The sequence below is a fragment of the Benincasa hispida genome, unplaced genomic scaffold (genome assembly GCF_027475165.1).
Source record: "Benincasa hispida cultivar pf3 unplaced genomic scaffold, pf3_genome.v1.1 HicScf896, whole genome shotgun sequence".
NCBI classification, from domain to species: domain Eukaryota; kingdom Viridiplantae; phylum Streptophyta; class Magnoliopsida; order Cucurbitales; family Cucurbitaceae; genus Benincasa; species Benincasa hispida.
In genome coordinates this window covers 6,120-19,222 of record NW_028327038.1, presented here as the reverse complement: position 1 = coordinate 19,222, position 13,103 = coordinate 6,120, and the positions used below count along the sequence as shown (strand labels likewise).

Genomic DNA, 13,103 nt, shown 5'->3' with positions numbered 1-13,103 from the left:
CTCATGTTCACGACCATCGAAATCCAACTCTTCAAATTCATCACCCGTTTCAGTTCTGAAGTCTGTTATTAGCCGCCATATCTTCATTATCACATGGCGATGGATCAGGATCAATACATTCAGTTGGATTTTCAAACTGGCTAAATGATATATTCAAGTTTATATCCATCCCTATCCTATTTACATTTACATACAAATGCAGGCAGTGACATTGCAAGTTCATAGTTCACATTTATGCTAAAACTCCCACTTGATGGTTGGTCATAGTCAATTCCATCAATACCATCAATCATATTACCATTTGTAAACAACAAAAATCCCAAGCATTTGTCCACCATTTTCTAAAAAAAAAAAAAAAAACAAACAAACATCAACTTTTTATAATAAATATATTAAAAAATACTAAACTTTTTAGGAAAATCACAATAATTTTATATTAAATTAAAAATATTAAACTTTTTAATTTATAAACATAAACTTTTTAAGTTTTATGAACATCAACTTTTTAAATATAACAATTAATTAAATTTTTTATAACTATTTTTAAACATAACAATAAATTAAACTTTTTATAACTATTTTTAAACATAACAACAAATTAAACTTTTCAAATTACAATGAGATAAATTTTTTAAAACTATTTTTTCAAATTTAATACAAAATAAAAAATTAAATTAAATTAAACTTTTTCAATCTATTTTAAACTATCTTTTCAAAGTTAATACTAGAAAAATCAAATATCATAAGAATAAATTAAACTTTTTAAACTATATTAAACTTGTTAACTATCACAATAATTTTGTATTAAACTATAAACACCAACTTTTTAAACATAACAATAAACTAAACATTTTAACACTATAAACATCAAAGTTAATACTAAAGAAATCAAATATCATAAGAATAAACTAAACTTTTTAAACTATACTAAACTTGTTAACTATCACAATAACTTTGTATTAAACTATAAATATCAACTTTTTAAACATAACAACAAACTAAACATTTTAACACTATAAACATTAAAGTTAATACTAAAGAAATCAAATATCATAAGAATTAACTAAACTTTTTAAACTATACTAAACTTGTTATCTATCACAATAATTTTGTATTAAACTATAAATATCAACTTTTTAAACATAATAATAAACTAAACTTTTTAAACTATACTAAACTTGTTAACTAAAAAACAATATTAAAATATAGAATATCATTAAAAAAACGATAAATAAATAAAATTACTTATTGATCTTCAATTAAAAAATAATATTAAAAAATTAACATTATCATGGTAGACATCAATATAAGGAATAAAAATGATATATTTAGCATAAACAAATATTAAAAACAAAAAACTACTAATAAATAAAAGTTAAACTTCAACTCATAAATTCGACGGTAGTTCTTTTTTTTCTTCAAAATGACAACGTTCACCCTTTTTTCCTGTTATTTGTTATCTGGAAACAACTACAAAAAATTAAAAAAAAATAGAATCTATAAAATAATAATAATAATATAAGAACAAAAATAAAATTTATAATTATTCTTAAAAAATAAAAATTTAGTAGAGTAACGAACCAATTTAGTTTGTGATCAAGGGAGAGGTGTGGGAGCAATTTGTATCAATCGGAATAGAAGAAGAAAAATGGAAATGGAAAGTAAAAAATGGGAGGAGAGGGATTAATAGAAGAAGAGAAATGGAAACGGAAAGCTGGAAGGAGAGGGATTTAGTAAAGGAAGAAGGGATTAATAGGAGAAGGGATTTAGTAGGGATTTTGAAAATGCGCAAATGCAAACCGTGATCTGAGAATGGTGGGGTGGTGTTTAAAAACACATAGGTCGAGTGTTGAACACTCGATCCATGGGAGACTTATTAAAAGCGGCAGAGATGAAATTAAAAGCGGTGGTTGGGGAGGAGGTACGGCAGTAGGCAGCTTGTCAGCAGCGACAAAGAGATGGGACTACTCACTGCTTGTCAAGGGTTGAACTTTCGACTTATGTAGGTCAAATGTTCAACGTTCGACAAGTCTCGGCAGCAAGCGATCAGCAGCGGCAAAAGCGGCAGAGAGATGAGACTACTCACTGCTTGTCGAGGGTTGAACTTTCGACTTATGTAGGTCGAATGTTCAACGTTTGACAAGTCTCCATGCAAAGCTTTCACCAAGTTCATCGAGTTCTCAATCCTCGACATCCACCTTCGTCGAATTCTCAACCTTTGACTTCTAACTCGAACGGACAAAACAACCATGTTTCTCTAATTAATTTTAAATCCACCATATTTTTCTAATAACTTTTTCAAATCTACAATATTCTAATAAAAGATCCTCCCAATTATGTGTGTTAATAGATTCATGAATTTTAAAAGATCCAAAAGTGAATAAAATTTGTAATTTTTAAAGTCAAAGATTGAATAGACACAAACTTTAAATTTTTTAGACTAAAATTGTATTTATCTCTTTTTAAGGTAAACCTAAATTACAAATTTAACACGTGCTTGATTGTGTTATTATATGAGAAAACTTTTAATGTCCGATTCTTATTGTTACTTTTTATATTTTATTGAAAGTAATTTTGATTCATTTGTCCATTTACTTTTAAAATATTTATTTAACCAAAATGAGAATTTTTTAAGATAAAAGTAACATAAATGAAATTAACAAAACTTGAAAGCTATAAAAAATAAGGTTTAAAAACATTGGCAATATACGGTTGAGATTGCGCTGCGTATTGGTGTTATTTCTTTTGTTACTTGTTTTCGTTCTTGTAATTTTGTGGCTCATTCTCTTGCTTGAGTTGTTCTTGATTGTTTTGGTTCCTAATCTTCTTCTATTCAAGTAGTGTTTGAGGCACGTTAGAGTCTTGTTTTCAAGATTGGTTGTCCTCTCTTCTCCATGAAGATTGTGTTGGTTTTTTGTTGTTTTTTTAACAAGCTTGCGTTTAAAAAAAAAAAAAAAATCATTCTCAAATTTATTTTTTTTTAAAAAAAATACTTAGTAAGCCCAAATGTGAATTTTTTTAAAAAATAATGTTATTTTAATAGTTATTGACAAAAATAGGATTGGTTTGAAACTATGGACAAAAATAGGGTTGTAAAATTGTGGATGGAGTCCACAAGTTTTTCGTGTATCCCACCAGCCGCTAAATTTTTTTTTCACCTTTTCTTATATTTTTTTTAGTGTTTTTGTATTTTCGAGAATTTTTTAATGTGAAATTCAAATTTTCAAAGATCTATAGTAAAATAAAAATTGAATCAAATTTCTAAATGAAGGTTAAATCTATTTTTTCACATAGATTTATTTTATTGTAGATTTATAAATTTGTTTTAACATGAAATTCAAATAGATTTGTTCATCTTTATATCCAACTAAATCAATAAAAAAATAATAAAAATTCCATGAGTTTGTTATCTAACGTAAAAATAAAAATCGTATAACGCCTCCTAATCGATCCGGAGGCGGACGTGGTTGGTCGAGCCCTTTCCAATGGAGCTTTCTGCATCTCCCCGCCTCCTAAGCTCTCCCATTTCGCTGATGCTATTGAAACCCAAGTTTGGGTTTAGGGTCCCTCAGACTTCTTCCTCACCCTTCCACCTTCACCCTTCTATTTTATCTCTTAAACCCAATTACAGAATGGAATTTACTAGGACAGTATGTTGTGCTTCTTCATCTGAACGAAACGGGTCACCGGCGGCCATTTCTTCAACCGCTTCAGGTCGAGTCTGAACTCAACTATTTATTTATGCCCATTGATTTTCTTCATGAACTTTTTGATATTGCCGCTGCTTGTAGTGAATCTGTTTCTATTTCAAATTTCAGGGCCTCGAGTGGGTGAAGTGAAAAGAGTCACTAAGGAAACAAATGTATCTGTTAAAATAAACCTCGATGGCTCTGGGATTGCGGATAGTATTACTGGGATTCCATTTCTTGATCATATGTTAGATGTAAGTGGTTCCCTATTCTTGAACCCCTTTTCGGTTTTCTCTGTTTCTTTGAAGAAACTATGCTGCGTTCAATCGCTTAATGGTTGTGTTGTTTGGTTGAAAAATAACCCTTCCTAGCTGAGAGAAAGTGATTGTTTTTAGCTTCTCCTACATGAAATTCAGGTGGTATGATAGGATTTTGCCTGTCCAAACAGTATATTATCTCGTGGTTGTTCTTTTTATTGTATTGGTGAGTAATATGTATATGTTTTTATTTGATCATGTTAGCAACTTTCTTCACATGGGCTTTTCGATGTGCACGTAAGGGCCACGGGAGACATCCATATTGATGATCACCACACTAATGAAGATGTTGCCCTTGCAATTGGATCGGTATTGCACAACTTATTATAGAAGTTCAATTCTTGATTTTCTAGATTGTTGTACTTTATGACTGGAGATGTTTTCTCTGTTGATGCATGTCAATCAGAGTTTAAAAATGTTTTCTATGGCTTATGAACTGGATCTGTTTCAAAATTTCAGGAAATACTCTATTCTCAGTTTCATCATCTATTTACTATTGCAAATTAATACGTTAGATCTTCTTGCTCTGTAGGCTTTGCTGAATGCACTTGGCGATCGGAAAGGAATTTACCGGTTCGGAGACTTCTCTGCTCCTCTTGATGAAGCACTTATACATGTCTCACTAGTATGATCCATGTGTTATTCTTCTTTATGCTTCTATTTTTTTGGTGCTAATGAAGGCTGTTAGATAATTTCTCAATGCAAATTGTAATTGTCTTCAGCTGGGAACTAATCTTCAGTTACACTAAATGCCTCACTTATTAGGGAGTAAGTCCCATGTTTCAGAGCGTAAACTAATGGGGTGAGGGCAGTAATCCTATTGTTAGAGCTACACGTTTTGCTTTCAAGCTAGGTAGGCTTACGATTTGAGCTGTCGATCAATTAGAAGTAGCAGGATTAGGAAATGAGAAGGAGAACTTGTAGTAGCTTTCCAAACCTAGGGTTAGGAGCGTGAGGGTGCTCAAATATCCTAAAGATTAAAGGCATGTTTGATAACGATTTCGTTGATGGCCTTGATTGTAAAGCTTTTGGTCTTAGAGGAAATGTCCTTTGGTGGTGTGCCTCTCGGTTCCTTTGGAGGTGCATTTGGAACGAGAGGAATAGCAAAACTTTTGATGATAAATCTGATTCTTTTTGGATTGTTGTTCAATATACAGCTTCTTGGTGGTGCACTAATTACACCAAACACTTTTGTAATTATAGCTTTTCAATAATTTTTAACAATTGGAGGGCTCTTATTTATTAGCGCTTTTTTTTTTTTTTTTTCTGGGGGGGGGGAGCATGTCTACTCAACCCCCACCCTTAGGTTGTTCTCCTCTGTTCTTTTTTTAATACAAGTCTCCGTTTCTTAAAAAAAATAACGGTTTCATTGATAATTTTCTGTTTTCTAAAAAATTGCACCTGTTTCTTTACTATCATTTAACCTCTCCTAAATAAATATTTGATTTCTTAGCCAAATTTCAATAACAGAAACAAATTTTCAAAAAGTACTTTGTGTTTTGTTTTCAAAACATGGCTTAGTTTTTGAAAACATTTGCAAAAAGTAGATAAGAAAACAAATGAACTCGTAGGCAGAATTGGGGTTTGTCAGCTTAATTTTGAAAAACAAAAACTTAATAGTTGTCAAACGGAACCTAAAATATTCGTTTTTTTACTTATTCTAGTATTTTTTTTTATGCCTTTGCTTATTTTTATTCGTTCTGCATTCTAGTAACTTAAGTTAGAGTTGATATACAGGATTTATCTGGCCGGCCACATTTGAGTTATGATCTAGAGATACCTACTCAGAGAGTTGGAACATATGACACCCAGGTGTTTTGAGCATCTCTTTTTTCATTTATGTTTTCATGCCATCTTCTCTGTTAACCTATACCAGAATGGTTTCTTACTTCTATTTTTCTGTTCAATGTAATCTGATAGTTGGTGGAACATTTCTTCCAGTCTCTGGTGAATACTTCTGGTATGACTCTTCACATTCGACAGGTAAAAAAAACTTGGAGCAGTTCTATAACATAATGGTATAGAGGCCTAAAACAAATTAAACAACGAATCATGTAACACTTTAATTTGTGTTGTATTTACCTTGTTTGCCATAGTCTGTTTTTAAAATCCTGATTGCGGTTACAATAATATTCTTGGAAGATTTTTAAAACATGGTGTTTCTGTTTGAACCTAGTTTCTTATCTTATTCGTGAGACCTATGGTTTCTGCTTACCTAACTTCTGTTCTAAATTCATCTGTTGATGAGCAGCTTGCCGGAAAGAATTCTCATCATATTATTGAAGCCACGTTCAAAGCATTTGCCAGGGCCCTTAGACAAGCAACAGAGTATGACCCACGCCGTCTTGGAACCGTGCCCAGGTATGATATCCTACTTGTCAATTGTCTCACTTGTATTTGGAGAATCAACTGAATGAATTCTGACATGACATGACAATGTTCGTATTGTTTGGTCTACAGTTCAAAAGGTGTTCTATCACGTACTTGATTGTTGGCATCAACGTGCCAAGATAAACTTGTGCCTTAATATGGTAAGCTTTTGTCTCTCGTACCTTATTATGTTATGAGCCTGACCATGGTGATTATTTAAACTGACTTGCTTTATTTTACCTAGAGATAATTGATTGGAGCAATGCTTCATATGCAATCGATCAACACTTGATTCAGTCCTGTATGGAGATGGATGTTTGAGCAGGAAGGAGATGATGGCAGAAAAATTATTGTACGGTTGATGATAGAACATTATTGTATATGAAAATGACTGATTCTTCAGCTTGAATCATTTTTTCGTCTTATATCACTGTTGTAATAGTATTTATGCATTAGATATTAGTGCCCTCTTCTATGGAATCATCGTTGAGTAATAAGGCTCAAACTGCCATGGTTGAAAGTTTTGATATGTTCTACTTTTTAACTTATCTTTTTAATTGTTTCTCAATGGGCAGGGGAAATAAGAAAAGAAATGGCTTATCCAGATGTTAGGCAGTCAAAATTGTACTTCTATTACAAAAATTGGTAGATTTAATTGTAGTTCAAAAGCCGATATACTAGTGAAGCTAGAAACAAGAGCAGCCATGTATGCTCAGTTTCGATTTTTCCTTTTTCAATCCATTGAACATAAATTCTCCTGTATGATCAATAAGGTGAGGAATAGCAACAAAAGTAGCTGCATACCTCACAAATCTAAGATGTGAAATGTTATGTTAACAAAAATATTCATCTAGACCTCAAATGCTCATCAGTTACAAGAATTCTTCAGCCTTATCCAAATCATCAAGTATATCAGATTTAACAGCTTCTGGCAGTGGCGCAGATGGCCCAGCCTTTGCGTAAAAGCCTGCCAATGACTTTATTGCTTTCTCTAGCACAACGTAAGATTCCTGCATGTGAGTGAGTGAAAATGTTGTTATAAATTCATTATGATCATCATGAACTAACATTAGTTGTTTTTCATTAGTTATACCTCTCGAACAACTGTTCGTTGTCCCAACCAATTGCTTAAATAGTCTCGAATGGATTCTTTTGCAGCATCTGCAGTTCGTCTAAATTTAGCACCGTCCTTAGGGTCTTCCTGTAATGACTCACGCAGCGTCTTCACCACCTCCCTTGCAGACTTCAGGTAAGCCTTTGGCAATACTTTCCCTGATTTGGTTTTCTCATTTGGATCAAATATTGATTTGATCGTCCCGATAACTCCATTATCCTCTTCCTCGTCATTTGGAGTTTCTTCGGCCCGGGCTGAAGATGGTGTCAATCCATTGTTACATGTGAGAAACACAACCAATGACATGCCACTACACATTAAGTGACGTCTACAAACTTCTTGAGATGGAAGCACAACTTGAGACCTGGATCGCAGTTTATCTGTTATATTGCATAAGACAAGAAAGAAAGAGTACATAAACTTATGTACGGGTGCATTCAGATTCAGAACAAGGGAATTGTACATAGGTTGAGGAAATACTCGTCTTGAACTTTCCGACATATAACAATTTAGTGTATAATGATTTAATCCTGGGGAATTGTACATAGGTTGAGGAAATACTCGTCTTGAACTTTCCGACATATAACAATTTAGTGTATAATGATTTAATCCTGGTACTCTCAAATCTTAAATAATTCAGTCCTTCAACAATTTTAACATGTAATAATTTAGTCTATACTTTAAAATTTGTAGCAATTTAGTAACTACTCTGATATAACTTGTCAAAATTAGGTTTTAATTTTTGTAACATAACTATTTAGTCTTTATAGTATATAAACAAATTGATCCCTAGTTAGTAAACTAATCTACCTGAGTAAAAAGTTCATTAGATCTAAATATTTTGCACAATTAAATGAAAGGACTAAATTATTATTTAATAAAGTATAGAGACTAAATTCTTATTTATTAAAGTATAGAGACTAAATTCTTATGAATTTTGAAGTAGGAGTAAATCTTTGCAAACTAAACTTCAAGAAGCCATGAAAGTTAATGGATTAAAAATGGGTTTGAACCTAGTATGTATAAATGATACAGCATTCAGGAATATGCCTGCTGCAATGCATTTTGATATTTCAAGCATCAAAAGAATGTTCACTTCTCCAAGTATGAGACATGTTATAAATGGCAACCGGCGAGAAAAAGAAGGTGCAAATATATTTGGCAACATTTCAAATTCAACACCGAAGCCAACTTATGGCTACGGGTGATGATGTTACTTACGCCCATTTTCACTTTTTAAGTTTCTATCCAATGTTGAAATAGTCGTAGGGCAGATATTTGCTTGAATAAATGCAGCCATCTTCGTTCTTGTTAATTACTCCAGCCAAGTTGAGCCACTATTCCCCTACTTCATCCCCAGCAATTCCCCTGCAGGAAATAAGGCATTAGTATGTTTAATCGTGGGTTTATCATGGAGCAAATCTTCCCATTACAAAACCAAACCATAGAAAGAAATCTTTTCTAACTTGAGAACCATTGAACTTGCCGTAGATTCTGTTAATCAATTGAATGCCAAAATTGCGACAGAAACAAGCACCATCAATGAGTTTAATCAGAAATTAAACAGAAGTGAAGCAGCCATCGAACTCAAGCCATGTGTGTGAGTGTGCGCATAAATGGAGTAACGGAGAAGAAGCTAGCATCGTAGTTTATACCTAATTCTTAACTTTGTGGCTGCCTTGTACGAAGTTACGAACCAGTGAAGAATCGGTGGAAGCAAAATCCGGAGAAGAAGAGAAACTTTTTAAACCTAATCGGGAAGATGAATTGAAAGAAGATAAGTTGGGAGATGGAAATGAAGTTCGAGTTCTTAACATGTGGTTATGCTTATGCCGAGAGCGGTTTCGTGTCGATTTCTTGGTAAGGCGGAATAGAGATTTGGAAAGGAGCCAGCTTTACGGGAAATCATGAGAGTGAAAAAGGTTAGAATAAAAGAAAAAATGTTATGAGTTGGAAATTAATTTAGGGGCATTTCGCACTCAAAATTTCGAGATAAGTTTGGTAATTATTATATGAGAGGTTAGATTTGAAATTAGATTGATTGTGTTTGAAGTGTAGAGTTTATTTGAATTGAGTTGGAATGTGTATGTTTGGGATGTTGAATTGAGTTGGGTTGAGTTAGAAAGTCTATGTATTAAAGTGCAAAGTTAAGTTGAGTTGTGGTATCTAATGCATTTTTTTCCAAATAAAATTGATTTTGTCTTGATTTTTTTTTACTTTAAATGTTGCTGTCGAAGGTGGTTGTCGGAACTCGGAGTTAGTCATTGGAGTTGACAATGCAAAGATGGTCGTTGAAGTGAGTTAGTCATCTGAGTTGGCCGTAGAAAGATGATCATCAGAGTGTGGTAGAGCGGTAGTCATCGATGGTGGTTGATAGGTGGAGCCATTGAAAATATGGAGGGAGGGATAATTGGGGTGAGTTAGAAATTACTAAACTCACCCCAATTCACTCCAACTATCAACTCATGTAATGAACCAAACAGAAATGAAACTAATCAAAATTAGGTGATGCATAGAAAATATATAATTGATAAGAGAGAAATGATTGGTTGAAAAAAATGGGAGGCATCATTGGTTTAAAACTTAAGGTGGGGCTATGTAAAAATTACATAAATAAAAAATGTACCAATGGTGCCCATATGTGACAACATTAAAGGGAAGAGGTAGGGAAGTTTTTCCTAATACAGTAGGACTAGAAATGTTCTCTAACTTTTATCAATGTAAATCGATCTTTATGTTCAGATGATCCAATCTATGTTGTGGTAATATCAAATAACCCAAATTTTAAAACGATGAGTACCGACATTTTGATTGTGTCACATATAACTTAGATTGCGTTCGTTATTTTCTTTGTTCTTCTCGCTCGCATTTCTTTCTTCTCTCTGCACTTGCATTGCCTTCTTCCCTCTTTCTCCTCCCCCTATGTTTCTTACTGCTCTTCCTTTCCTCTTGCCCCCATGCTTCTAGCCTTCTTTCAATTGTCTATTGTGATTACGAGGATCTACTATGCTTCCACGATTTGAGAGGAACAAACGCGCAAAGATTTTGAAAACAATAAAGATATTTGAAAAAACAATGACGGATATTTTTGCTTACATTATGCACCCCTTAAATCTCGCTCGTTACTTTCTCCGTCCTTCTCGCTTGTACTCCGTTATCCTCTTTGCACTCGCATTGCCTTTTCCCTCTCTTTCTCCTATCGCTTCTTCCTTATTACTTTCCTATTATGCTTGTGCTTCTAACCTTCTTCCAACTATATATTACGAGTACAAGGATCTACTCTGCTTCCATTGTTTGAAGAGAGAGAGAGGTAGAAAATGAAAAATGCGAGGATTTTGAGGGAGGAGCACGATTGAGAGAGACAAAGAAAATAGCCAATATGATCTAAATGTTTTGCAATGGAACTAATATTAGTTTTCATTGATTTCAAAATTAAGGTCCCTCGGCAAGTATCTTAAAGCAAATTTAGGTCAATCTATATAAATATCTCAATGATAATCGTAAAATGGAACGAGATAATTTTAGGCTACAAAATAGTATTCAACTTATAATTTTTTTCTTCTATAATTAAATTATGTAGTATTTAGAAATTCAAATATTTGAGGGGCTGTCAATGTGGTAATTAACAGTGTTTTAGGGATTATAAACAATTTTTAGTTTAGATTATAATAATTTGTATTTTGAAATGATACAATGATGGTTACAAAATAATACTTACTGAGGGTTTTTTTCAAATATTTTTACTGTAGTTTAAGTGTGTTATACTATTGAGAACTTCAACTAATTATTATATAAAACTTGGAGTGAGTTATAATAACCTATTCCACTAAAAGGTCTTTTGGCCCGAAACATACCTGAAATTTGATCGAAGAATGCAATGTTATTTTTTCTATATAAATTGACAAAATTTGTTGTGTGAACATGCTTAGCTAAGCTAAGTGTCTGCAACAACATCGTAACTTCTGGAAAAAAGGAACTTCTTGATGAGGCCCACTTTGAGAATGTGACTTGACTTTCATACAACAATATGTTCAACAATGTGCACATGCTTTTAAGAACTATCCAAAGAATCAAATCAATAATCGAGACTTAGTCCCAAAATGGTTCGAAGTCCTAAACACGAGTTCATAATAATGTCATACCGAAAAGCAATTGCCTTAGCAACTTCAACCGAGTCGATTAATTTATCACTTTTGTATTGCTACATGGTCTTTACTGAATTTTTTTACTATCCCCTCTTCAATCTAACGAGGCCAACATTTGAATATGAGCTAGAAGACCCCAAGGACCCCCCAAAGGTTTTTTTTGGGGGTAAACCATCGATTTGGACTATCCATCATTCAAGTCGGTTAATTTATCCACATTTTATTGTCTACATCGTACTGAGTGTTTTTAGAATCAAAAGAAGTAAATTGTTTAAAATTAAAAAGTAGTTTTTATTTTTTGAGAAATTGGCTAAGAATCAAAAGTTGTCCATGGTAATATAAAAAACATAAATAAAAATTAACGAGAAAACAATTCCAATTTTAGGAACCAAATAAACAAAACTAAAAAGTTAAAATGAAGCTTAAATTCTGATTGTAATTTAGCATAAATAGACGTACTATCAAAATTTGGATTTTTTTATGTAATTTATGTTGCCACGTGGAACTTACTCGCATTCGTCGTCATCGCGAGCCCTTCGTGAGCTTGATCTTCAACACCCATTCTCCTGGATTGGACTTACTTTTCGAATTGACTTGTGTATAAGTTCTTCGCACCTATGTGGTGTCGAAATTACCACAGTTGGATGCATGAGTTGTACAAGCGAGTGGATCTAATTAGCTAAACATACGAAAGTGAAGTCACTCTCATTTCGAGATTACTTACTCCAAACCCATTTAGGGGCTATTTACGTGTAAGCTCTAAGAATGTGTCTGTTTGCACTGCCAAAACCGAGTAAGACTATTATTTTTTAATTGGTATATATAATTCCATCGCTAATTGGTATATATATTCATCGGCTCGGTTGGTCATCCCAAAACTCAAAACTCTAACTTTTACTTTTCAAGACACACGTTTCTCCATATCTATCTCTTATATCTCATATCTATCTCTTATTTTTCCTAAATTTGAACCGACACATGGAATTTTTTTTGGGTCTGCATGAGGCACACCCCCCACAATATGTAAATTTTTTTTTAAAAAAGTTATATGTTTTCTACTTAAATTTTGTTGTGAAAAAATAACCTAAATTTTGTTTGCTCTAGATTCTTGTTAAGCATTAAAAAAGTAAATGTACTTAAAAAATAAAAATATAGCAATGTTTGCATTTAATCAATATTTGGGATTGATTAGAAACCTGAAGAGTATTATTATTTATTTATTTAGTAAAAAGAAATAAACATATGAGATTAAATCTTAATTTTAAAGAATAAAATTAAAATTTTTAAAGTTGATTTAAAACCGTAACTGATTTTAGGAGGATCCAGAAATTCATAAGAAACTTCTTAAAACATGCCAATGAATATATTTTTAAAGGACGTATCCTTAATTAAAAAGTGTTACCAACTTTTTATTTTAGATAAGGATTTTGTTTGGAAATCCATTAAATTAAAATAAAAATATTATTGT

The 13,103-nt window shown here is 32.5% G+C and overlaps 2 protein-coding genes and 1 long non-coding RNA gene across 3 annotated transcripts; 2 read left to right on the top strand and 1 right to left on the bottom strand.

Annotated features, from left to right (window-relative positions):
- Positions 1-3,410: 3,410 nt before the first annotated feature.
- Positions 3,411-6,896, top strand: LOC150029831 (imidazoleglycerol-phosphate dehydratase 1, chloroplastic-like). Its single transcript, XM_090310335.1, has 9 exons — positions 3,411-3,714; positions 3,819-3,943; positions 4,211-4,315; positions 4,539-4,631; positions 5,744-5,818; positions 5,927-5,989; positions 6,258-6,367; positions 6,467-6,537; positions 6,621-6,896. Exons 1-8 carry the CDS (start codon positions 3,486-3,488, stop codon positions 6,492-6,494), a joined length of 828 nt encoding a protein of 275 aa, XP_090166461.1. The 5' UTR covers positions 3,411-3,485; the 3' UTR covers positions 6,495-6,537; positions 6,621-6,896.
- Positions 6,897-6,984: 88 nt separating this feature from the next.
- Positions 6,985-9,471, bottom strand: LOC150029829 (photosystem II D1 precursor processing protein PSB27-H2, chloroplastic-like). Its single transcript, XM_090310336.1, has 4 exons — positions 9,146-9,471; positions 8,712-8,858; positions 7,470-7,870; positions 6,985-7,386 (listed from the first exon to the last, which is right to left on the bottom strand). The coding sequence occupies exons 2-4, from the start codon at positions 8,788-8,790 to the stop codon at positions 7,249-7,251; spliced, it is 618 nt and encodes a 205-aa protein (XP_090166462.1). The 5' UTR covers positions 8,791-8,858; positions 9,146-9,471; the 3' UTR covers positions 6,985-7,248.
- LOC150029830 (uncharacterized) lies at positions 7,882-8,141 on the top strand. Its single transcript, XR_016527308.1, has 2 exons — positions 7,882-7,957; positions 8,039-8,141. It is a non-coding gene; the product is annotated as an uncharacterized LOC150029830 (long non-coding RNA).
- Positions 9,472-13,103: the final 3,632 nt, after the last annotated feature.